The sequence below is a fragment of the Leopardus geoffroyi genome, chromosome C2 (assembly GCF_018350155.1).
Source record: "Leopardus geoffroyi isolate Oge1 chromosome C2, O.geoffroyi_Oge1_pat1.0, whole genome shotgun sequence".
NCBI lineage: Eukaryota > Metazoa > Chordata > Mammalia > Carnivora > Felidae > Leopardus > Leopardus geoffroyi.
The window spans coordinates 144,707,595-144,734,648 of NC_059333.1; the positions used below are offsets into that span (position 1 = coordinate 144,707,595).

A 27,054-nucleotide genomic window follows, 5' to 3' on the forward strand; every position below is an offset into this window, starting at 1 on the left:
TAAAGAAGTTTTTTCGAAGGAAGTGTGAAAACTAGAGCAGTTTTAAATTTTATTTTTCTAATGGCAATATAGTATGAATCAATGGAGGACTTTACATAATTGCCTTTTGAAACAATTTTAAGATTATCAGTTGGTAATTTTTTAAAATTTCCCTTGAGAAGACTCTAAGTTGTAGCCGCTTATAGGGAAAATTAATTGTGGAATGCAACCAGAGTTTCAAATTTCAAACAGAATATTTCATTATACTAACTCCTTCAGTATCTTTTTAAACTTTAAATCACACACTACAATTAATGAATAGGCTGGACTCTCAGGTTAATGAGAGTAGGTGACGTGGATCTATTTCCGTGGGTTTGGTTTAGTTATTATAAATCAATTCAATTATCTGTGTCTGTTTTATAATATTGAAACTTTAAATCTGCAAACCATGCTTTCATTAGAAATCTGATTTAAAAATAGATGTCAGAAATGTGGATTCCTTTGTTTCTATTTTATGGTGAAGCATATATATGTTCCAATACACATATAGATGAATGTGCATTTAAACCACACCATTTAATCCACAGTGTAAGTAAATCTGTGTAAATTTGAGGTAGTTTAAAACAGGCTTTTACTATATCTTTGGCATAAGCACTATCTTTTTTCCATGCAACTTGAAAGAAACTGGAATGGAAGGCCATTTTAATAAAAATATTTAAGCATGAAATAACATGCATACATTCATTCCATGGTAGTTGTGAGTCAGTCATCTTAATGTGAGGCACCTTCTCTGCTTTGACATTTTGGATGTGTTCCTAGCCACTTCTGCTGGCAACCACAGAAGACAGGAAGAATTGTTCTCCCTTCTGTGCCCTTCTCCCCTTTCCTAAAGGACGGGAAAACCTGCTAGCTCTCATGAAGCAGGCCTTAGAATCTTAGACATTTGACAATATGGTAAAGAGCAAGGCATTCTTAAGAAATTATATTTAAATATAAGTGAAAACTAGAAGTGAATTTTTAAATTGTCTCAACTAATATTTCTCTCAAGATTTGAATTCTGTCAGGATTAATTTAAGTTGATTCCAGTGAGCATACCATTAATCCCTGGGACAAGGAAAAAAATCTGATGCTAAACAAAGCTAAACTCAAGCATCGGGACCCAGAAGTTTTTAACCTTCTGAAAGCATTAAAGCAAACTTGGAAATTCTTGCAAAGACCATCAATTCAGGGCTCCTTAAATTAAGCAGGCCCCTAACAAGGATGAGAACAGAGAAAAATAAAGTATTCATTTCCCCTTTTCCTTCCCCCAGTCTCCCAGCTAGCCAGGTACTCTAGGTAGATAACCCATTGGGTGCCCACAGGCTTGGGAAGTTCTCTTCTCTACTGTCACTCAGGGTACCTTTCCTACATGCTCTTTTGTGTGTGTGTGTGTCTCACTCTTTTTGTCTGTGTCTTTTTCTTGTTCCCTTGGAGCTGATAATAATAGGGATGACTTTCTCTGTGGGTCTCTTCATTCAAGGCTACAATTTTAATTCCCTTCTACCTAATTCAGCTGGCACAAGTCAGATTATTCCTTTGTGCTCTGATTCCCCACTCCTGCCTATCTAAGGATCTCCACTTACCAGGATGGGAAGACTCACATTGAAGCCTCATTGCCCCCAAACTACTCAAGAAACAGAAATGAAGGAGGTTGACTCCAGAAACCCTGCCAACCAAGGTAGAAAAATGGTAAACAAAAATGTTACATATGAGAAATTGGTTGAAAAAGAATAATTTCAATCTATGTATTATCCAGGGATAGCTGAGATTTCCCTGTCCCTGGGAGATGGAGATAGTATTAGCCCCAACCTACAGTTCTCTTGTCTAGACTTCCCAGAAATTTAATTTTTTTTTTTTTTAATTTTTTTTTTCAACGTTTATTTATTTTTTGGGGGGGACAGAGAGAGACAGAGCATGAACGGGGGAGGGGCAGAGAGAGAGGGAGACACAGAATCGGAAACAGGCTCCAGGCTCTGAGCCATCAGCCCAGAGCCTGATGCGGGGCTCGAACTCACAGACCACGAGATCGTGACCTGGCTGAAGTCGGACGCTTAACCGACTGCGCCACCCAGGCGCCCCGAAATTTAATATTTTAATGGTCCTTTCTTCACTGGAGCTCCCATAGCATCAAATTCTGTCTCTACACTATACCACATTGATCCAGATATTAAGTTCACACCCCTTCCTCCATAAAAAAAGGTCACTCACATGAAAAATACTGTATAGTAGCCAATGTGGACTTAAAGATTTTTCTAGAATTGGAATAGGATGCACATTGTACAAGCTGTCTGATCTTTTTTTCTAAAACTGGCAAAGGATTTATAACTTTCACTGCTTAAACCAACTCTTATTTCATATATTATTTTAACATCATTTTATCCTAATTTGTATAAGCTTAGTTTAACAGGTGATTAAATATTTAAGAGTTTTCACTAAATATGGACTACACTGCAGTGTATATGTTAAGGTGGGAGAGAAATATGTAACCCTACAAAGACATTATATGCACCTGTGAGAAAATGAAATATTGTTATATTTTAGATTATGAAAAATTTAACTCTTTTAGTTCATGTTTGTCAATTTTTTTTTTGAATAGTCAGTTTCCCCTGGTTGATATATTTATGGGACCACTGACTTATAATTTTATCGTTGAAAGCACAACAGAGCTCTGTCACTGCCTACTGATAGGTATAGAGGATAAGTTTTTCCCCAACATATAAAACTTCTCATAGATACACTGGATATGCTTTAGAAAGCAGTTGAAGGCAATATTTAGATTGTACATTTGTAATTTATATTAGTTTATTCATACAGTTATTTTTTCATTTACTATAAAATCAGCAGCTCTATAGACAGCTGAAACCCATCTCCCCCCTTACTTAAAATAAATATGAACATGTGCCAGATGGCTATTTTCTTTAAGAGTTGATACACGGAATACAGTTCTTTCCCCAATTAACCCAAATGTTGTTCTTTTGTATTTAGTAGATACATGTCTGCAGAACCCATTATTTGCAAGTTTATTTTTTAGCTTGACAGACTATATGACTTAGTTTAGCATTTCTGAAGCCTGGCTGTGCATTAGAAAGCTTTACAAAATAACAAGAAAATGACAACAGCAACAAGAATGTGGCAATGCCTGAGCTCTACTCTACTGGATCATTTCGATCAGAATCTCTTGGTGTAGGGCCAGGCCTCAGTAATTTCAAGTTCCTCAGATGAATCTAATGTGTAGGCCAGAGACTAAATTTTCTCAACTTGAGGCAGAGTTTTGTCGGCTTTATCTTGACTAGTGTAGTAATATAACTTTGGTTATGGCTTACTGTTTCCTGTTGCCTTCTATTTCTTTGCTTAGTCTTTTACTTTGGTTTGCCTGGTGATTATGCTTACTGCCATATGTTCACATGTCAAACCCATAATAATCTGTTTGATTGAACACAACTTTAAGGTCATTCCTGTCACTCAACATTCTGCATAATTTATAGATATTGCTGATAAAGCTGATATATAATTTGAATTTAATTTTTAGTAGGTTTAAGTTGATCATCCATCTTATTGGTTGTATAGAGTCATTATAATTTTTCTAGGACATAAATAATGCACTCCAACCAGTGATTGCTTGGCCTGCAGTTTTCTAGTTTTTCATATTGCCAAGAAAACATAGATAGTTCACCCCTGATGCTATGATGCTTCAATGCAAAATTTAAGGGTTTATTTTGTCCATGATGTGAATGGATTTTTTTGGCTTTATATTTTAGTGGTCTGCTTACTACTGTATGTAGGGTGTACCTGTAGGTATGCGACTATGTCTTTGGATATCATTTGTGTATTAACCCATTATATTACGGAGTTGCCTGTATTTTCCAGGAAGATGAGCAAGGAGCAATGCCATATTGCTAAAGTTGAGCTCTGCAACTCCTAATTCTGTTTCCTAATTGGAGTAGCATTAATAGTGCTCTCCAAAAATTTCCAGATTTCTTTCCTCCTATTACAAAGAATTGCATATTTGATACTTGTGGTGGGGTGGGGCCAGTGAGTTGTGTGGAATTGATGAATGCCACCTTTTTGAGCACATAATGTGTGCAGGGCAACATCCTCCAGAGTTCACTTTCCCCGTGGCACTGTGACCAAAAATGTTTGAAATGTCGATTTGCTACTCTCTCAGCCTGGATCCCTGAATGACTGCTACTGCCCCCTCCCTACCAGATAACAGATAAGCAAAGTGAAGAAGATACAGGCCTTGTTTAGTTAAGCCCATGGGATTATTCCAACAAATGCACTAGTGATGGCACAAAGGATGTCCCAGTTCTTTGTAACTTGTATCTTTAGATGGACCATTTTGAAATTTCAGTACTCCGAAAAATTTGGCCAAATGACTAAAATCATAGTACTCTAAATCTTCCAGTCTGTAAATAGAAATAACACAACTTGTTACCCTGTAGTAACTTATAAAGTAAGTTTATTTCTTTTCTGTATAATGATAAACATATGAGTAGAACTTACCAACTGATGATCAATTTATTGAATATAAATTGGGTCTAATAAATATTCTCCAACAAAGGGCTCCGATGTCAACATGCACTGTGATGACTCCAATGACTAAAAGAGCTCACAGACAGCAAAGATGCAATGAGTCTCTGCCATAGGCCGTGTGTTGAGTAGATCCTTTTCATATAAGTTTTAAAGTCTCATAGCAATCCCATGAAGATTGTCACTATTTGACATATAAAAGAAACCAAGATTCAGGCTACTTGTCTAGCCCAACATCATTCAACTACCAACAGATGAGATAATGATTAGAATCATTGTCTAACTCCAAAGTCCAAATTATTTATCTTTCTATAGCATGCCAGTTTACTTATGCATCAGCAGTGGCCTGGTTTATTGTGAATGTTTTCCCCACATTTGCCTACAAAATGAGGAAAATTCTCATCTTTTAATTCTAAAAGGTTGAATCGTGGAAGTCTCTGGTAGACTTGCTCTTTGTTTGCCCCTTATTGTTCCCCTTTGGAGGACTAGTGACCAAGCAGAACTCTTGATATTTTCAAATTACATTTGCAATCATCATAACAAGTGAATATGGATTAACATCTATTTGAGCAAGTGTTTTGCTTATTAGGATCCAAATTCTAAGAGTGTAGTTTGTAATAAGGATTAGCAAATTAGTGTATAACTAGATCATCAGGCAGTGTTTTGCTCTTAGAGTAATGGAATAAGACTGGATGCAAATCTGTTGATCTAACTCCATGGAAAACTACATTTGTAATATCAATTATATATATGTGTGTATGTATGTGTGTGTGTGTGTGTGTGTGTGTGTGTGTGTGTGTGTGTATATATATGTATATATATATATATATATATATATATATATATATATATATATATAACACATATTTCTCATCTTATAGTGTGGTTACATTCTGATAAAACCATAATAAGTTGAAGATATCATGAGTCCAAAATGTATTTAATATTTCTAGCCTACCAAACATCATAGCTTAGTGTGGCCTACCTTAAATGTGCTCAGAACACTTACATTAGCCCACAGTTGGGCAAAATCATCTAATACAAAGCCTAGTGAATAATGAAGTGTTGAATATTACATGTAATTGAATACTATACTGAAAGTGAAAAAAAGCATAGTTGTATGGGTATGGAATGGTTGTCAATGTACCGGTTGTTTACTGTAGTGATTGTGGCCTGACCAGGAGCTATGGCTTGCTGCCACTGCCCGGCATCATGAGAAAGTATCCACCACATATCGCTAGCCCGGGAAGAGGTCCAAATTCAAAACCTAGAGTATGATTTCTACTGAATGTGTATCATTTTGCACCATTGTAAAGTTGAAAAATTCTAAGTGGAGCCATCATAAGTTGGGGATCGTTTCTCTATATGTGTTTTTGCACCGTGTTCCTGCTTGCAAATAATCTGCATAACAAGCAAATTCTCATAAGTTTTTATTGTATGAATTCCATATTTGATATAAAATTTGCTATAAATTTGGTATTATCGGATTCAGATTTTTTATTTGTGTGCTTGTTTTCTAAGCATTCTTTAGTTCTTGGCCTGGAGAAAGGTTAAGAAAATTAGAGTATGTTTCCATAACTGTGACCTTATTTGTGACTAATATGCCAAGAAAACTTTTGTAGTAATGTATATTAGGAAAAAATTTAACTTGTCATAGTAGTTCAAAGGGCAAGCCCTAGAGCCAGGCTCTTTGGGTTTGAACGTTGGCTGTGTTCTGTGTTACCTACTAGCTGATTGACTACAGGCGAGTCACTTAGTCTTTACAAATCCCACATACCTCATCTTAAAATGGAGGTTATAATGGTATCTGCCTCCTAAAGATACTATAGAGGCTGAGATAATACATGCAAAACATTTGTCACAGTGCTTGTCATGTAATAGGTTCTTTTTAAATTAATTATTATTGAAACATAGTTGACTTACAAAGTTATATTAGTTTCGGGTGTACAGTATAGTAATTTGACAATTCTGTACACCCCTTAATGCTCATCACAATTAGTGTAGTCTCTGTAGTAGGTTTTTAATAAACATTAGTTGATGTTCTTCACTGAAACTACAGGTGAAGTATACATTTAAAATTATTTATTTCCTTTCCCTAGAAACCCATATCTACAGAAAGGAGTACCAAAAAGATACCAAGAACAATAAGATAGGAGAAAAGATCTTTTCTTTTGATTAAGATCATATGTGAAAAATGATACAATTTTAGTGTTTTTTATCAACTAACATTATGCTCCCAGAAATGGGAGGAAATAAAGCTAATTGATCATCGTATCCTTTAATTCTTTAGCACATGACTGAAAGAGGCCATTGCTGCAATGCTTTTCTAGTAGACTATAAACAGAAGTGCTCTGAAATATTGAAAGCAGGAGATAAGTTAGAGCCTTCTTAATCTGACTCCTTGGTGAGTGAATAGTCCCCAATATCAGCAATGTCTTGAGAATACTTTGGATTTGTTTGATGGAATTTGGAAGGAGAATAGGAAATATTATCTTTCATGTTCTTTGCAACTGAATGAAACCAGTTTCTTTCCCTATCTCTATTTCTGCTTTTTGATTCACTCACATTTATGTATGCTGACTTTGCTGCTCCAAATAAATTCTTGAGTTCACCTCTGTCATCTTCCGACTTCATCTCTTATGAATTTAGATAGCTGTGAACTTCTACTGAAGTTAAAAAGTCCAAATTCAAATAATACGACCAACTTTATAGTCAGATTATAAAGGATAGAACAAGTGGCTACCTTTCCCATCATCAAATGCATGAAAAATGTATTAAGTATCACCTAGGTTTCTCATATTGACTCTTCACTGCAACAGCAGTAATCTTTTCTAGGAAATTCCAATATATAGCTTTCTCAATTTTCTAGAAGTGTTTAGTTTCTGTTAAAGAAATCAGAGTCAGATCATTGTTCATAAGCCAAAATATGAGGCTTACTAAATTGTCTTCAGAGTCATATCCCTTATTAGTAGGCCTGCTTTAAAATGAGTCTTTAGGGTGCCTGGGTGGCTCATTTGGTTGAATGTCTAACTTTGGCTCATGTCATGATCTCATGGTTTGTGGGTTTGAGCCCTGCGTCGGTCTCTGTGCTGACAACTCAGAGCCTGGAACCTGCTTCAGATTCTGTGTCTCCCTCTCTCTCTGCCCCTCCCTCACTTGCATTCTGTCTCTCTCTTTCTCAAAAAATAAACAAACATTAAAAAATGTAAAATAAATAAAATCAGTCTTTTAGGTTGATGTTCTTAAATTAGTAAATAGTAGTGGAGTAACTTTTTGGTACATTCTTCCATTAGGGAATTGTGAAGTTCAAAACTCATAATCATATAACTGAAAGTCTACAATTGATCTATTAACTTTCTTTTTTCATTGTTTTTAAAAAATTCCCCCACATATTGATTAATTGTATCACATCTTCTAGCCAAAAGCTAGGACCAGTCTATGACTCAGACAAAACCCATTATCGCTAAACCCTAAACATTACTGATTGAACTAACTTTGAAAATAAATTTCAGAATTACCACTTACTTACCATTTGTTTAGCTCCCAGAATATGTGCTGATTCTGCATCACATATTTAGCCATCCTCTTCTAGAACTCCCACCTGCTTTTATGATTCTATCACAAAGCAGAATCTGGGCATCTGTTTGTAATAAATACAACTATTGTTTTCCCATAAACATATTCTATTAAAAATAAGCAAATGTGGGGCAGAAAATCACAACCAGGATGCCTGGGTGGCTCAGTCTGAACCAACAGACTTTTACTATCATTTTGATTTGGCCATCCCCATAAGGTTGAAGGAACACATGAAATAATGTGGATTTCTATTTAACGAATAATTTTCTAAAATATTCCTTCTGATATGGTGCATCTGAGTGGCTCAGTTGGTTAAGTATCCGACTCTTGATCTCAGCTCAGTTCTTGATAGCTGGGTCATAAGTTCAAGCCCCACATTGGGCTCTGTGCTGGGCGTGAAGCCTACTTAAAAAAAAAGAAAAGAAAATAGCATCCAACTAACTCTCCTTTAGGTCCAGGTCTTGATAACCACACATACTGTTGCTTAAAATCTGTTAGACCAATCCTGGCATTTTTAAGCCCGAGATAAATAAGCACATGTTATTTTCCTGGTTGATTTAAACCTGTTTTCCCAGTTCTGTTGAATGTCCCTAGCTATAACAGGCAGCCTAGCTAGAGCAGTGCTTTAGATGAGCAGAGGCCTTAAAAATTATCTATTGGCTCAGTGCTCACTTTGCTTCCTGTGGTCTATTTCATCAATATATTAGTAATGCTTCATTACTAACAATTTGTTACTAATACTGTCATTTTACATAGCAGTATTTACAGCAGCTCTCTTGCTTGCTGCTGTAGACTCAGTGATATACTTAGTTTTGCAAAATAAAAGTCTACAACTTGAAATCAGAATATGTAAAATTCTTTAAACTGTATGTAATAAATAAAGTTGATTTAAGTTTTTGATTCTTTTTAAAAATTGGGATCAAATATATGTAACATAAAATTTAGTATTTAACCATACGTTCAATGGTGATTTAAGTTTTCAACTACTGATAATAATCCTAGAAAAAATTTTCCTAAGTAGTGTAAATATGACCTGATACAGAAAATCCAGATGGCAGTTTTCTGTTATTTTCAGTACACTGTATTTCTTATGATATGGGCTATGAGCCTTTTCATAACACCGTCTTTGAGATTTGTGAAATAAAATTTTATAGTGGTAGAGCCCATGAATTCTGGAGCTTGATGTGTATGAATTCCAGCTCTGTCACTTACTAGCTATATGAGCTTGGGCAAGTTCTAAACTCAGTGCCTCAGTTTCCTCTTTTGTAAAATGAAGATAATAGTACCCACCTCCTGAGCTTGTTAAGAAGTTAAAATGAGTTGTTTGTAAAGTGCTTAAAACTGTACTTGACACCTAATACTACAGAAGCATTGATTAAATTAGTAACTTAAAAAATTAATAATAGGGGTGCCTGGGTGGCTCAGCTGGTTAAGCGTCCGACTTCAGCTCAGGTCATGATCTCATGGTTCACAAGTTCGAGCCATGCATCGGGCTCTGTGCTGACGGCTCAGAGCCTGGAGCCTGCTTCAGATTCTGTGTCTCCCTCTGTCTCTGGCCCTCCCCAACGTGTTCTCTGCCTGTCTGTCTCTCTCTCTCTGTCTCAAAAATAAATAAAAACATCAAAAAAATATTTTTAATTAGTAATAGACTCTTTAATAGATCGCCAACGGAAATCAAACGTATACTTAGTCAACTCCTCCCTACTGTGAATAGAGTTCCTATCTCATTTTCTCGGATTGCATAGACCAAATGATAAATATTTATGTTCTGATCACTTATGACATTACTAATGGACATTCAAAAAATGCTGTACATTTTATAAAGTACTTTTTACATACACTATCGCATGTGATCTTCATTCATCGTTAAGAAAGTTGAAGCTTAGGTTAAGTGACTTGCCTGAGATCACACAGCAACAGAACTGGGACTGAAGCCTAGGTCTTCTGATTACAAACTCCAGGTTTTTACATTATATGTCAACCTTCTTGACATTTATATTGAGCCATCTGCTTCTAATCTTCAGTAGCATACCAAATTTATAATAAGCTATCATCTGTAAACTGGAGTATCCCAAAGTCATTCTTACTGATATCATGCTGTTAATTCAACCTACTTGATTAATTAACTTAACCATAAACCAGAACTTTTCAAAGTTTGACAAAGGTGTAAAAGCTTTTTTCTTCATGTTTAGTGTATTGATTCCTGGCCACAGATTTAGAACCTCTCCATGGCTGTCATTAAAGCTTAGTATTTATTTTATTCTCTTGTAACCTTAGAAGTAATTGGTTATCATTTAATGCAAACATCGGTACTTGATGCCAGGATTTGTGTTTTTGTTTTTTTGTTTTTGTTTTTGTTTTATACTCTACTGTTGGTTCCCAAAATTGCTCAGTATCACATTATCCCATAGAGCTCTTTAAAAACATTACTGTTCTTTGTATTTGAGCCATTAAAAAAGATAAGGAAATTCTACCATTTGTGACAACATGAATAGACTTTGAAAGAATTATGCTAAGTGAAATAAGTCAGACAGAGAAAGACAAATACTATATGACCTCACCTACATATGGAATCTAAACAACAACAAACTCAGAAAAAGGGATCACATTTGTGGTTATCAGATGTGGAGGGTGGGGGGAAGGAACTGAAGAAGGTAGTCAAAGGGTACACACTTCCAGCTAGCAGATCAGTAAGTACTAGGGGTTATGAGGTACACCATGATGACTGTAGCTAACACTGCTGTGTGATTTATAGGAAAGTTGTTAAGAGAGTAAATCCTAAGAGTTCTCATCATATGGAAAACAATTTTTTTCTTCTTTCTTTTCTTTTTATTGTATCTATATGAGAAGATGGATATTAGCTGAACCTATTGCGGTAACCATTTCACAGTATATGTAAAGCAAAACATCCTGCAGCATACCTTAAACTTCTGCAGTGATGTGTGTTAATTATTTCTCAATAAAACTAGGATAAAAAATACACACACGTGTGTGCATATCTATCTAGCTATTCCTGAACCTACACACTGGGGAGTGTTCTGTGAATCTATATAGTTCCTTGGTGAATCTGAAGAACCACTATATAGCAGGTTATCTTACCATAAATACCTACTTTCTATCTTTATTAGAATTAGCTAAATAAGGTGTTTATGAAAATGTTATTTTTTTAAGTTTATTTTGCGAGAGAGAGAGAGAGAGAGAGAGAGAGACAGAGCAAGTGGGGGAGGGGCAGACAGAGAGGGGGACAGAGAATCCAAAGCAGGCTCTGTGCTGACAACAGACAGCCTACTGTGGTGCTTGAACTCTCACAAACCATTAGATCATGACCTGAGCTGATGTCAGACATTTAACTGACTGAGCCACCCAGGCACCGCCAAAATGTATATTTTTAGTGTGTGTGTGTGTGTGTGTGTGTGTGTGTGTGTGTGTGTGTGTGAAATGTGTAAATGTGTAAATGTGTTTATGAGTTTGTGGTGCTAAACAAGCCAGACAAATCTTTAGCAAAATTGTGATGTTAGATTCCCCTGTCCCTTTAAACAGTTTCCCTCCTTTGGTGGTGGTTGATTTTCTCCCTGCAGTGACAGCTGGAGCCCTCTTAAGACTTTTTCTCTCCTCTCAAAATCTGATCTCAGGTCCATCACACTAAATGACCGACGTATTGTTTGTATAAAAATTGTTTTCAGAAGGATGTCTGTAAATAATAGACCAGCCTAAAGTGTCAGACTGAGGCTTCTTAAAAAAAATAATAACCACAGCATATAGTAGTTGTCTATCCTAATAGGAAGAGAACTTATATATTCAATATCTAAGTAAATAGACATTATGTTAGTAAATATATGTTAATAAAAAGTTTATATCATAGCCTGCAATTTTTTCATTTTCCATTCAGACTATTTTAAACTGCTTGGCTTCCTATCCCTCCCTCTATACCCAGCTTTGCAAGGAATACTCAGTTCCTGTTTTGGTTATATTTGGTAATATTTCCCAATATTTCAAGCCAAGTAATGGAATCGTACTTTAATTGGACTCTCAGATTTCCTTATTCTTTCTTCCTAATTTCTCCCCTAGTATTCTTTGCATTCTCAGTATTATCTCTCAGGTGTGATACATAATCTCTCAGATCTCTGTAAAGGATCAGACTAAACAGAACTAGAACTTTTTTTTTTTTTTTTTTTTTGTCAATCTAGCTAGTTCACACTTAACATTAGTGTGGGGAGTGGGGGACATAAATTATTTTCATCTTAAAACCCTGCTGAATTAGAGTAAGCAAAATTCCTATTTATGTCTTTGGAAACTTAGAGTAAACAATAAATTAATAAGATCTTGAAAGCAGTATTTGCTTCTGGTGTTCAAAAACTGGAATAAACTGTCTAAATAATCCAGAGTTGATTATATGAAGATTCTATGAACCTATGTTAAAGATGAGAGGTGAGAGTGGAGGGTATTAGGAAGCCAAGGAGTGTGTGATGCACGTGGGTGTGCTGTGACTGACCGTCTTCTAGTGTGCATCCAAGGAACAGGAATGTTCTTACTGTCTGGATTACTGGTTGCTTTTGGAGAAATCCAATTTAAGGAGGACAAGATATCCTTGTGATTAACTTTCTACTGAATTGCTGTAAGTGAAAACAATCTTCCCAACAGAGGAGAAGAGCGATAGCTTTGGTGAGATAGTAAATAGAACCATGCATCAGGGCAACGCATGGTTAGAGTCAGCGAGCTGCACTGCAAGTTTGAATGTATAAATAGCAGCAATTAACGTAAATCACTAGGCAGAATACCTTAGAATAGGCAGTAGTGTTGATCCCCAAACATTTAGTGGAGATGCATCCCAAAGGAAAATTATTTTGTATTTTTTTAGATTATGAAATGTATGAATTATATCCTTATGTTTCTAAAGACATATTATGTAAGAAATAACTTAAAGTAATGGTCAATATGTGAAGTCATTTCAGTAAATTTATGAAGCTCAATAAAGTAGGCTAAGTACCTATGACTCTAGTTTTTCAGGTCTTTAATATATGCTGAACGTTGTGTGTAAAAAATACATTGTCTAAATTATAAGTACTTATTCTGCAGTTAACTTTAATATTGACATAGCCAGAATGATAATTTTGGATCATAGATGTTACTGTTGTATCTACAGAATTGTAGTGAGACTCTACCCTCCCCAAAATAGGTCACATTAAAAATCATTTGATTGAATTACTTTAGTTTTAAAATTAGGTACGAGTTTTTGCATATTTAAAGGACTTGAAATTAGACACACTCTTTTTCCTAAGAAAAAATATACTACTAATATCATGGGCTAAATCAATGGGCCCATGAAATATTTTACAGATCTGAATTCTGTATAAAAACTGAAGTTCTGTATTGTCTTTGATAGTTATCATGTTTATAAATTTTTCTTCTCCTTTTCTAGGGTTAATCACATAATTCAGGATTAAAATATAGTAGCCTTTCATTTTCATCTCCAGTTTTCTGACTGGATTGTATCAATGCCACCCTGAACAAAAAAAAAATCTATTTTTAATAACACTTACTGAGCTCCTATTGTTTGTGACTCTTCTAGGCTCAGATGTAAATAAAACAGACAAAATTCAAATGCCCTCGTGAGACTTAAATTAATAGGGTAAGACCCATAGTAAACAAATAAATGACAATAATGAGAGATAAGGTATGTTAGTTGTTGATGAGTGCTGTGGGGGAAACTGAAGGGAAAGTAATAGGGGGGATAAGGAAGCAGGGTGCCAAGGGGAGAGGAGGGAGGAGGACCTATCTATTTTAATACTCGAAGTCCCTTAGCGAAGAAATTCTTCCCCACAGCCAACCAAACACCAATGGGTGGTTGATAATACTTGTTTTGATTGTGTCTTCCCATTTCATTTATTCTAAAAGGTAGTCAGACCCCTGGTGCTCCCCTGTCTCAGGGGAATTTTCTGTTGTAGAGATCAAAAGCAGAACTTGCCTGTCTTCCTGACCTGAGTCCCTCAAGGGTGGGAAGGGTGGACTGGGTACAGAGAAGTCATTGCCTCTGAGAGGGACGGGCAGGGGCATCTGTGCAGAGAAGAGCCTCTCCGACTTGGAAGAGGACAAAGTCTGTCAGTGCCCTGGGCAGCGGCAGTACCTCAGAGGAAAATGGCACTGTGTCACCCAGAGGGATGCTGAACTCATGCCATCAAGGTTCCCAACTTCCAAAAAGCTTCTTCTGCCTCAGTGTGGCAAAGAAGCTGTTAGACTGTCTGACTTCAAGGGACTGGAACAACAATGTTGTTATTCTTGAAACCACTATGGGTTGTAGAGTAATGATCTGTCTTCACTCTTCAGGCATCATATATTTCTTTCCAATTTAGAGGAACCTAAGGATGCCTGAGATCAAATTTCTTATCCTTGTTGGATGTGGGATATTACATTGATTTTTATTTAGCAAAAATTGGTAATGGAACACTGCTTACACATTCAAGTTTGAAGCATAAGATTTATCCTGCTAGAGCTTCAGGTTTTTATACTTTGAATAACTCATAGGTGGGGAAGCAATCTTAAAATACAAAGGAACAAAAGATACAAATTTCTGCTGGATTACAGATTTCATTCCTCTGGCCTTCCTGGGTGAACAGGCACATATACATTATTTTCTTTGACTCTGCCACTCCATACTAGTATGTGGTGATAGCACAAACCTTATTCAATGAAAAGGGACATTCAATTTCTTCCTCAAATCCTGGGAAATGTAAAAATGATATTAAGTCCTTTCAGTCAGCCAATAACACTCAGTTGAAACAAGATCATATAAAACAGTACCTTACAACCTTTTCAGTTTTGGACATAGCTGGGAATTTTCCCAGACACAGGGTACTGTCTTCCTTGTCTAACCATCTGTGAGAGTCTCAAACCTCATCCTTACTCCAAATATTTACATGTTTATTCATCCACCAAGAATACATCTATCAAGAATCTCTTATTTACATTCATAAATACACACAAATTTTTAGACTGTGAGTCTTCCTTTTCTTTCCATGATGATTACTTCTTTTTCTCTATGATTACTTATTTTTCCCCTTCACCCTAAATTTAATAAACTGATTGATAAACCTCAAGTTGCCACAGTAATATAAACGTAACAAAGGAATTGATATTCTGTCTTTGCATCATAGAATTTACTGGGATTTGAAGATGTCCTGTCCTTTCTATGATCTTACGTAAAGTTGTTGATCTTAATCCTTCACTTTATAAGCTGTTAGCACCTTGAAAGTTTGCTAAAGAGCTGCGTTTAAAATTTCCTTCTTAAACAAGTATATTTGAAAACTTTTCTGTGTTTTGTTTGTTTTGGGGTGGGAGAAAATTTGGAAGTTTTAACATTAAAATATATTCAGGTTTTAGTGAAATACATTAAGTCTTTAAGACTACAAAAGATGACAAAAATAACTTTTCACATTGCAAACTAAGGTACAAGACTTTCACATTGCAAAGGAGGGGCTAAAACTGGCTTGGCAGCCCTTTGCCTAATTTATGCAAGGATATAAAAGGTTTGAGGTTGAACATACAGGAATTTCTTTGGAGAAAGTAATGATATTCTATGGCATTTTCCCTATACCTCCTCACTACCCATTTTGTGAAAAGGAAAGATGTTCATTTTCCTGTTTGAGGGATTTTTTGAGAGCATGATGTGTGTACTCTTGAGCTTGAGCAACACAACATACTGGTGCTTTCCTCTGAGAAATCTGAGTGAGAGCGCCTGGTTATCAGGTCTAGCAACAGAATGAAAAGATCTAGAGGCACTGAGAATGGCCAGCATTCCCATGGTTTGGGGGAGAGAGGATGCAGGCAACATGGGAAAAAGAATCGTAGTCATTTTAATTTTTTTTAATGTTTATTTATTTTTGAGAGAGACAGAGTGTGAGCAGGGGAGGGGCAGAGAGGGAGGGAGACACAGAATCTGAAGCAGGCTCCAGGCTCTGAGCTGTCAGCACAGAGCCTGACGCGGGGCTTGAACCCACAAACTGTAAGACTATGATCTAAGCCGAAGTCGGACACTTAACCGACTGAGCCACCCAGGCACCCCAAGTAGTCATTTTAGAAGGGTCTTCTAGAAATGGCTTCCTCCATACAGAGAAAGATACCATATGTTTTCACTTTATGTGGATCCTGAGAAACTTAACAGAAACCCATGGGGGAAGGGAAGGAAAAAAAAAAAAAAGAGGTTAGAGTGGGAGAGAGCCAAAGCACAAGAGACTCTTAAATAAAACTGAGAACAAACTGAGGGTTGATGGGGGGTGGGAGGGAGGGGAGGGTGGGTGATGGGTATTGAAGAGGGCATCTTTTGGGATGAACACTGGGTGTTGTATGGAAACCAATTTGACAATAAATTTCATATATTGAAAAAAAAATAAAAATTAAAAAAAATAAAGATGGCTTCCTGCTCCCGTGAAATCTAGACAGAGCAATACAGGAAAAGTGGTAATGGGGTAGGGGGTTGATTGAAAGCAGCCAGCTCAAGAAAGATCTCCTCTGTCAGGGAAGTTGTTCCTAGTTGGTAGAAAACATTCTCCAAAAACCCACAAAGCACCCCACAATAAAAAAAATGCTTTAAGCCTAGAAAGCACCAACCCCAAACTGCTATGTAGCAGTCAAAAATATTGATTGCAATTTCTCTTCCATTCTCCACACCAAATCTTTTCAATCCCAGAGAAGCCAGAAGATGTGGGGAGAGAAAGAGAAACACATGGAGGAAAAGGAGGACCACTTTAGCCTACAGTATGTCCCTAGTTTGAGGAGGAACAGAAGCTTTAACTTCAAATGCAGTTTTGGAATTTTGTTTCTTACATGCAAGTAGACATTGTAGTTTTTGAAATTTCGGGGAACTAAATAAGTAACTCTGGGACATTTTATTATCTGAGAGTTATCAGGAAAGTCACAAGAGTTGCTGTAGATTTCAGTCAAGTGTTAAACACCTCCACATTGCAGTTGATAGAGTGAGTTTGAATGGCAGTTACTTTCTGCTTGAGCTTGAATCCTATTTTCAATACCACTTGGTTTTGAAAAAATCTGTGTTAATCTAATTATCTTACTTGACTTTTGGCTGCAATGGTAAATTTAAATGTTTTCATGCCTTTAAAAGATTATCTTTGTTTAAAAAAATTTTTTTTCTTAAAAAAACCAGGAAAAGGTAGTTTTTGCCTTAGTTTAGGCTTATTCAAAATAGAATTGTTTCCTTTGCTGAATTTTGTCTAAAATGTAAACCTTCAAGTTGAAGATTTATCTCATTAAATACTATAGTATTTTAATATTGAACCTAATCACAGTGTTATTACTATAATTCATTCAAGCATGATGTTCATTCATCCTTTACAAATTTTGCCCTAGTAATTAGTGTATGGAATGAATCTATTATGTTTGGTGAAATGCTGTGTCTTTATTTCTTTCTCGTCAATCCAGAAGCCCTTTCTTGGCAAATTCCAGTTGAAAGATTATGATAATGTATTAAACAGTTTAGTATATGAAGGTGATTACAAATAAACATTTCTTTTTGGTAGCTTCTGCAGAAGAAGTCTATTTAAATAAATGTGAATCACTTCTGCATGTCTTGAAAAATACATGAACTCATTCAACTGAAAGTTCTATTTTAATTAGAGAAGACATTGGTTGTTCTGGTAGGAAATTTGGGTTTTTAAAAGTATGTAAGGTTACTACAATTATGTAATTGTCCTGGTAGAATTGGCTAATATAATTAGCCAAAGAAAGGAGCCAAAGTACATATACAGGAAAGAAAAAAGCAAGATTATCATTATTAGTAGATAATTTGTTTACTTGGAAAAACCATGGAACTCAAATCTAAAAACTATTTTAAACAATAAGAAAATTCAATTATATGGCAGTTATAAAATTAGTATACAGAGGCAACCAGTGTGAAAATATGAATGGATAAAAGTTCCCATTTATAATAGCAACAAAACATACATAACACACTAGAATAAGCTTAAGAAGCATATGTAAGAGCTATGTGAATACAACTTCAAAATGCTACTAAGAGACAGAAAATAAAACCTAAGTAAACGGAAAGATATAATCCTCTTTTTGGTTTAGAAAATTTAATATGGAAAGATGTCAATTCTCCCTAAATTATTTATTTTTTTTTTTAATTTTTTTTTCAACGTTTATTTATTTTTGGGACAGAGAGAGACAGAGCATGAACGGGGAAGGGGCAGAGAGAGAGGGAGACACAGAATCGGAAACAGGCTCCAGGCTCTGAGCCATCAGCCCAGAGCCCGACGCGGGGCTCGAACTCAGGGACCGCGAGATCGTGACATGGCTGAAGTTGGACGCTTAACCGACTGCGCCACCCAGGCGCCCCTCTCCCTAAATTATTTTTAATGTAATCTCAATTTTAAAAAAGGGCTTAAGATGAATGCTAAAATGTATAGGAAAATTAAACATAGAAGAGGGAAGTAGGCCTATAAAATACAAAATTATAATAAAGCCCCATTAGATAAAGCAGTTTCATGCTAACAGTGATTTGACAGATAAATAGAACAATATAAAGTCCAAAAATAGACTCCAAAGTACTTGGAAATATAGTTAGTGGTTAAGATTGTATTCAAATAATTAAAGTTGTATTATTAATAAATTGTATGGGTACCAATGGCTACTTGGGAAAAACATAAAGTAGAAGCTATACCTCATAACTTACACACAAATTAGTGCTAGAAGGATGAAAGATTTAAATGAACAAAATGAAAATACAAATATATCTAAAAAATTAACTGTCAACAGGAAAAGATACTTGCAATACATGTAGCAGTGTATTACTTTCTTAATTTATACAAGACTCTTATAAACCAATAAGAAAAAGACCTATATAAATACTAACACAGGACTTGAACAATCACTTGTAGAAAAGAAAACATAAATGGCTTTTAAAAATGTGAAAAATTGATGAATAAGATCTGGGATCTAATGTACAACGTGGTGACTAAAGTTAATAATACTGTACTATGTATTTGAAAGTTGAAAAAAAAAGCAGATCTTAAATGTTCTCACCACACACACACACACACACACACACACACACACACGAGTTATTGTGTGAGTTGATGGAGGTGTTAACTAACTCTATTATGGTAATAATTTTACAAGATACACAGGCATCCAATTATTATGTTGTGCTCCTTAAATTTGCATAGTTATATGGCAATTGTACCTCAGTAAAGTTGGAAAAATATTAAAAGTTTCTCATAATTACTAAATTTAAGAAATGAAAATGATAATAAAAAAGAAATACTGTATTTCTCTTAAAATATTGACAGAGATCTGAAAGTGTGGTCACAGAAGTCTTCTCCAGGGTATGAGGAAACATACTGTTTGTGGCATTGTAAATTGTGACCATCTCATTCAAGAGTGAATTCACAGTAACTTCCAAAATTTAAAATACACCTTCAAACCTGGTAATTCAACATCTAGGAATTTACTCTTCTTACACTTTCACATGGGCAAAGTGATATATGCACAACTTTTTTATTAAAGCATTGTTTCAAATTACATAATATTAGAAATAGCTTAAATGTTCATAGCTAGGGCATTTGTCAAATAAATAATGGCACATACAAAGCACGTGTGTGGATATACCTTCATCTGTTTCCTCATTACTTTGGTTATGTCATCCAGTTTCTTGGCTTTAAATTCTGTGTGTGTGTGTGTGTGTGTGTGTGTGTGTGTGTGTGTGTGTATGATTCATAAATATTATCTGCTGTTCTCATTTCTCTCCTGAATTTCCTTACCACACTCTTACTTGGTATCTCCACTTGGATGTCACAATAGACATCTTGTACCAACAGGTCTGAACTCTTGATCTTCCCCCCCAGAATCTCACTTCCTTGACAGCCTTCTTCTCACTTGACAGCAAAGTTCATCCTTCTGCTAGTTCAGTCCAAAAGCCTTAGGGTCATCTTCTGCTTCTCTCACACCCAATTTTCAGTTGGTCAAGAAATTTATTTTGCTGTAACTTCAAATTATGTCCAGAATCCTACCACTTTTCAACACAATGGCTGCCAGTATCCTGGTCTATACCACCATCATTTCTTGCCTAGGTTATTACTGGTAATCTTATATCTACATGCCTTTGTATAGTTTATTTTGGTCAAAACAATCAGAATGACACCAAAAACCATAAAATACCTAGGAATAAATCTAACCAAAGAGGTGAAAAATCTATACACTGAAAACTATAGAAAGCTTATGAAAGAAATTAAAGAAGACACAAAAAAATGGGAAAATATCCTATGCTCCTGGAGAGGGAGAACAAATAGTGTTAAAATATCAATACTACCCAAAGCAATCTGCATTTTCAATGCAATCCCTATAAAAATAACACCAGCATTCTTCACAGAGCTAAAACAAACAATCCTAAAATGTGTATGGAACCAGAAAAGAGCCCGAATAGCCAAAGCAATCTTGAAAAAGAAAACCAAAGCAGGAGGCATCACAATCCCAGACTTCAAGCTGTATTACAAAGCTGTAATCATCAAGACAGTATGGTACTGGCACAAAAACAGACACTCAGATCAATGTAACAACAGAGAACCCAGAAATGGACCCACAAACATATGGCCAACTAATCTTTGACAAAGCAGGAAAGAAAATCCAATGGAATAAAGACAGTCTCTTCAGCAAGTGGTGCTGGGAAAACTGGACAGCAACATGCAGAAAAATGAACCTGGACCACTTTCTTATACCTTACACAAAAATAAACTCAAAATGGATGAAAGACCTAAACATAAGACAGGAAGCCATCAAAATCCTCAAGGAGAAAGCAGGAAAAACTCTTTGACCTTGGCTGAAGCAACTTGTTACTCAACAGGTCTCCAGAGGCAAGGAAAACAAAAGCAAACATGAACTACTGGGCCCTCATCAAAATAAAAAGCTTCTGCACAATGAAGAAAACAATCAGCAAAACAAAGGCAACTGACAGAATGGGAGAAGATATTTGCAAATGACATATCAGATAAAGGATTAGTATCCAAAATCTATAAAGAACTTATCAAACTCAACACCCAAAAAACAAATAATCCAGTGAAGAAATGGGCAAAAGACATGAATAGACACTTCTCCAAAGAAGACATCCAGATGGCCAACCGACACATGAAAAAATGCTCCACATCACTCATCACCAGGGAAATACAAATCAAAACCACAATGAGATACCACCTCACACTTACATTAACATTAACAACCCAGACAACAACAGATGTTGGCAAGGATGCAGAGACAGAGGATCTCTTTTGCACTGCTGGTGGGAATCCAAGCTGGTGCAGCCACTCTGGAAAACAGTTTGGAGCTTCTTCGAAAAATTGAAAATAGAACTACCCTACAACCCAGCAATTGCACTACTAGGTATTTATCCAAGGGATACAGATATGCTGTTTCAAAGGGGCACATGCACCCCCATGTTTATAGCAGCACTATCAACAGTAGCCAAAGTATGGAAAGAGCCCACATGTCCATTGATGGATGAATGGGTAAAGAAGATGTGGTATACATACAATGGGGTATTACTCAGCAATCAAAAAGAATGAAATCTTGCCATTTGCAACTGCATGGATGGAACTAGAGGGTATTATGCTAAGCAAAATTAGTCAGAAAAAGACAAATATCATATGACTTCACTCCTATGAGGATGTTAAGATACAAAACAGATGAACATCAGGGAAGGGAAGCAAAAATAATATAAAAACAGGGAGGGGGACAAAACATAAGAGACTCTTCAATATGGAGAACAAACAGAGGGTTGCTAGAGGGGTTGTGGGAGGGGGGATGTGCTAAATGAATAAGGGGCATTAAGGAATCTATTCCTGAAATCATTGTTGCACTATATGCTAACTAATTTGGATATTAAATAAATAAATAAATTAAATAAATAAATAAATAGTATAAAAAATCAGAATGTTTTAAAACACTGAATCAAATCAAATGTTATTTTTCTGCTCAGAACTATGGAATGGGTCCCATTTTAGAATAAAAGGCAAGATCCCTGCAATGGCCTGAAAGGACCTCCATGATCTAGCCCCTGTTAATTTTGTGATCTCATTACCTGTTACTCTCCTTCTTCATTTAGCCTCAGCCACCTTGGTTTCTTCAATGCTTCTTGAATATACTTGTATCCTCCCACCTTAGAGTATTTTTTTTTCTCTGCTTGGAGTTCTCTTTTTTGGAATATCTACATGGTTAACTCCCTGTCCTCTTTCACGTCTTTGCTCAGATGTCACCTTTTCAATGAGAGTTACCCTACTTTTTTGCCTTAACTTTTCTTTATTACATAGAACTTGTAACCTCCTATTAACATACTGTAGGTTTTATTTATTTGTTATGTTTATTGTAGATTGTCTGTTTCACTAGCTAGAATGAAGGTAAGCTTTATCTACCTTCTTCAGTGGTAGATCCCAAGCGTTTAGAATATGTCAAATCAATAAACGAAGCAATATGCAAGACAAATTGAAAAACTCAAAGTATATGTAACTGTTCACAACACTCTGTAAAATTAGATATATTCATACAAATGACATAAATGTTTGTAGATCCATACAGTAGCTGTGAACGACTGTGAAAGAAACTGGTAATAATGGGTACCTTTGGGAGAAACAATACCAGCGATGGATATGGCGGCACATTCCAGCCTTCAGGGTGTGTACACACCACTTTAGTTGGAAAATACAGTGCATAGTTGAGCCTAATTGTGGAATTCAAAATTCTTTATAAATTATAGCCTTAATTTTTTGTTTCTTTGAAGATGTTTGATTGTACTACCACTAGATGGCACATACTTACTGGTAAATTCTGAAAGAATCTCAGACACAAGTTTTTAAAAAAGCTTTTTTGTTCCCTAAACTCACCGAAGTTTACTTTAGCTATCTGTAGTATTGATTTTTCTCAAGAAATTTTCTTAACATCAATTGTTTAGTGCCATATCAGCTTCTAAGCTATTTTTCACTGATTTCTTATTTAGCACCATAACATTAGAGCTGCAAAAATATCTTAAACATGCAGATACTAAGTTAGATATTCTTAGTTTAAATTTTCTAATATCTATTAAATTGTATCTGCCTCTTTTTCTATGAAACTAATGAATGAAATTTAAATATTCTGTGCACAAAAGTAGGTTTCTGAAAAAAAAAGTAGGTTTTTGTTTGATTATATTCTTTGACTCCTTTTTATTTTTACTTATTTTTTTTATTTTTAAAAAAAAATTTTTTTTTTCAACGTTTATTTATTTTTGGGACAGAGAGAGACAGAGCATGAACGGGGGAGGGGCAGAGAGAGAGGGAGACACAGAATCGGAAACAGGCTCCAGGCTCTGAGCCATCAGCCCAGAGCCTGACGCGGGACTCGAACTCACGGACCGCGAGATCGTGACCTGGCTGAAGTCGGACGCTTAACCGACTGCGCCACCCAGGCGCCCCTGACTCCTTTTTATAAAATAAATCATTGTCTAGAACAACATGCAATTTAACAAGCACTTTCGGAATGCTTACATAATATGCAGTGAGATTAGGCGAATGGGTACTATGGAGGACAGAAAGATGAAATATTATTTATTGCCTCTGTCTTCAGGGACTTTTCATTTTATGGGTAGGGGCAGTCATGAATACAAATAACTATAATACAACTCAGAATGTAGTGAATGATTAAATGAAAATATTAAGTGTAACAGGAACAGATAGTTGATATTAATTTGGGGACTCCAAGAATAAGGTGGAGTTTGAGAAGAGCTTTAAATATATGGATAGTTTCATTCTCTAAATGAATTAAATATAGGTGTTATATAGATTTACATTTCTGTATAAGGAGTAAATTATGTATCTTAGATAAAGATATGATTATTATATGTAAGTGGTAAATATGGAATAATAGAATAAAAACCTGTATTTTTTTTTATGGTAAACTTCCAAAAAAGAAAATGGTGGTATGAATTTTATAATTTGTAACATTTAAAAACATTATAAAAAGTTTTTTAGGCAGATTCTTGGGTGCTTAGTTGGCTCAGTCAGTAGAGCACGTAACTCTTGATCTCAAGACTGTAAATTCAAGACCCACATTGGGTGTGGAGATTACTTAAAGATAAAATCTTAAAAAAAAACTTTTAGTCAAGTTCTAAAATAACAATGGAAAAATTAGTGGGTCAGATAATTTTTAAAGTCATTTTTAACCTAGAGATTCTTTCATTCTTTTTCTCTTTAAAAATTTCTGTAAAAATAAATTACATGTAGAAAAAGTACTGAATTCAAGTAGAATAACATTGATTGAGTGCTTGCTATGCCAGAAAACTGTCATCTATTATTTCATTTAATACTTCTGAAACTTTATGATTAGTATATGCTGTTATTCACATTTTAGAGATGAAGAAATTGGGGCAAAAGTTTAAGGAACTTGTATGAATAGGTCACTTTTCTGCCATAACTCAAAACTGGATGTGAATGGAGTTAATTTTCTTACAATAAGAAACTTGGCTTTTCAGTTTATACCACTTCGGTATCATTGTTATGTTACTTAAAAGAGAATCAAATTATGCTAACAAAATATATTAATCCTGACTACTTTGTTACATTGGTGGTCATAACTTTTTGTAACTTTTTAAATGTGAGAGGAATTATATTAAAATATTATCTTAGTGAATCAAGAATCTAACCCTTTGGCTTTTAATGTACAACATCCCCACAACTTTGCTATACTCTAATAATGAAATAATAATTATATACCAAAGTCTACATAATGTATGTTACAATGCTTAAATCGGGTTAATTTCAGCTCAATAGCTAAATCAAGTAGATATTAAAACAAAATTATACATTTAGAAATGAGTCATTATTTTTCTGTGTTTCTTTAGCTAGGAACATGTACGAAGAAAAAGAAATGGTATAAAAGTGCACTACAAGAAGCATACCTTCTCTATGGACATTCTCACGAGCGAAGACTGGAAGTGTGCCGCCTATCCAAACAGGGTATTTGAGGTTTTTTATTCTTTACCACTCCCAAATGAGGATTTATTCAGATGCATGCTTTCTGAAATATATTTGCACATTTAAAAAATTTTCTTTTCATAGGGATAGGATATATCTTTGTCCACTGAAAAATTGGTTTTCTATGGATTAATAGTATGTATTTCACCCTCTGAAACTAAGCATACACTCTATTTAAATGCAAGGGATTTAATTAACGCTTCTATCATCTTCTTTACTCTTAGACTACCTACGTAAGTTCTTTTATGTATTTCAAAGTATCATATTTCACAATTAGAAGCTATGTCTTTAAAATATATTTCTGGGATGAAACTTTCATTTGCATGTGCTGTATTATTTCAGACCAAAGTATTTTTCAAAATGTTTTATTTGTGAACAGATTCAAGGCAGAGATAAAAACAATCATCAACTTCTTTTTTTAATTAGGTAAAAAAATATGGTAAGATTTCAGGTCATTTTCAAAGAAAGTTCTTTTGAATCATCAATATTATGGTTTATAGATAGCTTTTTAAATGAATTCATCATAATGATTATAGTAGGTAGGATACATTTTTAACTCTGATTGTGATTTCACATAAAAATGATGATTTTCAATAAATTTAAATATGTTTTTAAATTTTGCTGCTTAGCGATAATAATTATCACCTTAAGTTCTAAAGATTATGGAAGGATCTGGCCTTCAGTGCTGACTGAATTTGAAAGTAAGAGTGGTATTTTTTTCCTCCCTTAGAGAAGCTTAATATATATTTTTAAAAACTTATAGGTGAAAACATTTTATTTAAGAAAAATTTAAATATTAACCCAGCTATCTAGGTTTAGATTTTAAAGGAAATAAGTAGATTTAAAAACAGTGGAAAAGAATGACAAGCACATTACTCTGGTTTACTCTGAAACTGGGAAAAGGGACATTTATTACCATGAATGTGATTTTTATTCCTTGTGCTGAAAATATAATGTCTCTGTTTATTAGCAGTAAAGGTTGAACTCACTGTATTGTCACAAATGCAATTTTATTCTTTTCATGGATTATACATTTTTCTTGTGTAACCAAAATAAACTTTGAAATATTTAGGTTTTTAGGGTTTTTTAATATAAATACTGTAAACTAATATAGTCAGTTATTTTTTAAAATTATATTACAGCCATTTCACACTAGCAGTGGATACACTCTTTCAATAAATATGGAACTGTGTCTTTGTCGTGTGTGTGCCGGAGTATTAACGTCTGGGTCCTTTGGCATTCTTACTTGTCCAGAGTCTATGGAGAGGGGTTATTTCTCATTGGTTTTGTAGCAGACCATTTTTTTTGCTGAAAGACTGATGATTTTTGCATGCAGAAATTGATGTAATTCAGTCTGAATGTAGAGAATCCATGCCTAGAGACTTTCATTTTGTTCATCTTATTGTTGAATTTTAAGAGTTCTTTGTGTATTTCAGATAACAGCCCTTTGTCAGATATGTATTTTGCAAATATTTCTCTCACTCTGGATTATCTTCTGATTCTCTTGACAGTGTATTTTGCAGAGCAGAAATTTTAATTTTAATGAAGTCCAACTTACTAATTATTTCTTTTGTGGCCCTTGCTTTTGATGTTCTATCTGAAGTCATTAGCAACCTAAGTCATCTACATTTGTAGATGGGGGGCATGAAGAGACTTGCAGGAATTCAGTCTTTGCCATAAGAGGCTCGCTCACTTCAGACTCACTCTTTACTATCTCCAAAAGAGACAATATAGTCCTTGCTTAGCTTCTAGGGTGAATTCGTGTACGTATCCAGCTTCTAACTTTGTTCAGAAGTGGTTTTGAGACATAAATAGCCATTATTCAGATATTTTACAAAAGGTGAGTAGTTTAGAGGCAAACAACTTATTTCATCCCAACAACTTTGAGAATTTCTTCACCCCAAAATTTATTTTTCCAACCCAGAAA

At 35.0% G+C, this 27,054-nt stretch overlaps 1 protein-coding gene across 1 annotated transcript in view; it reads left to right on the forward strand.

Annotated features, from left to right (window-relative positions):
• The window catches only part of ZCWPW2 (zinc finger CW-type and PWWP domain containing 2), an 84,838-nt gene that overhangs the window by 12,283 nt on the left and 45,501 nt on the right, over window positions 1-27,054 (forward strand). The window contains 1 exon segment of the mRNA XM_045436402.1: window positions 24,995-25,109. Coding sequence (XP_045292358.1) covers window positions 24,995-25,109 — 115 coding nt within the window.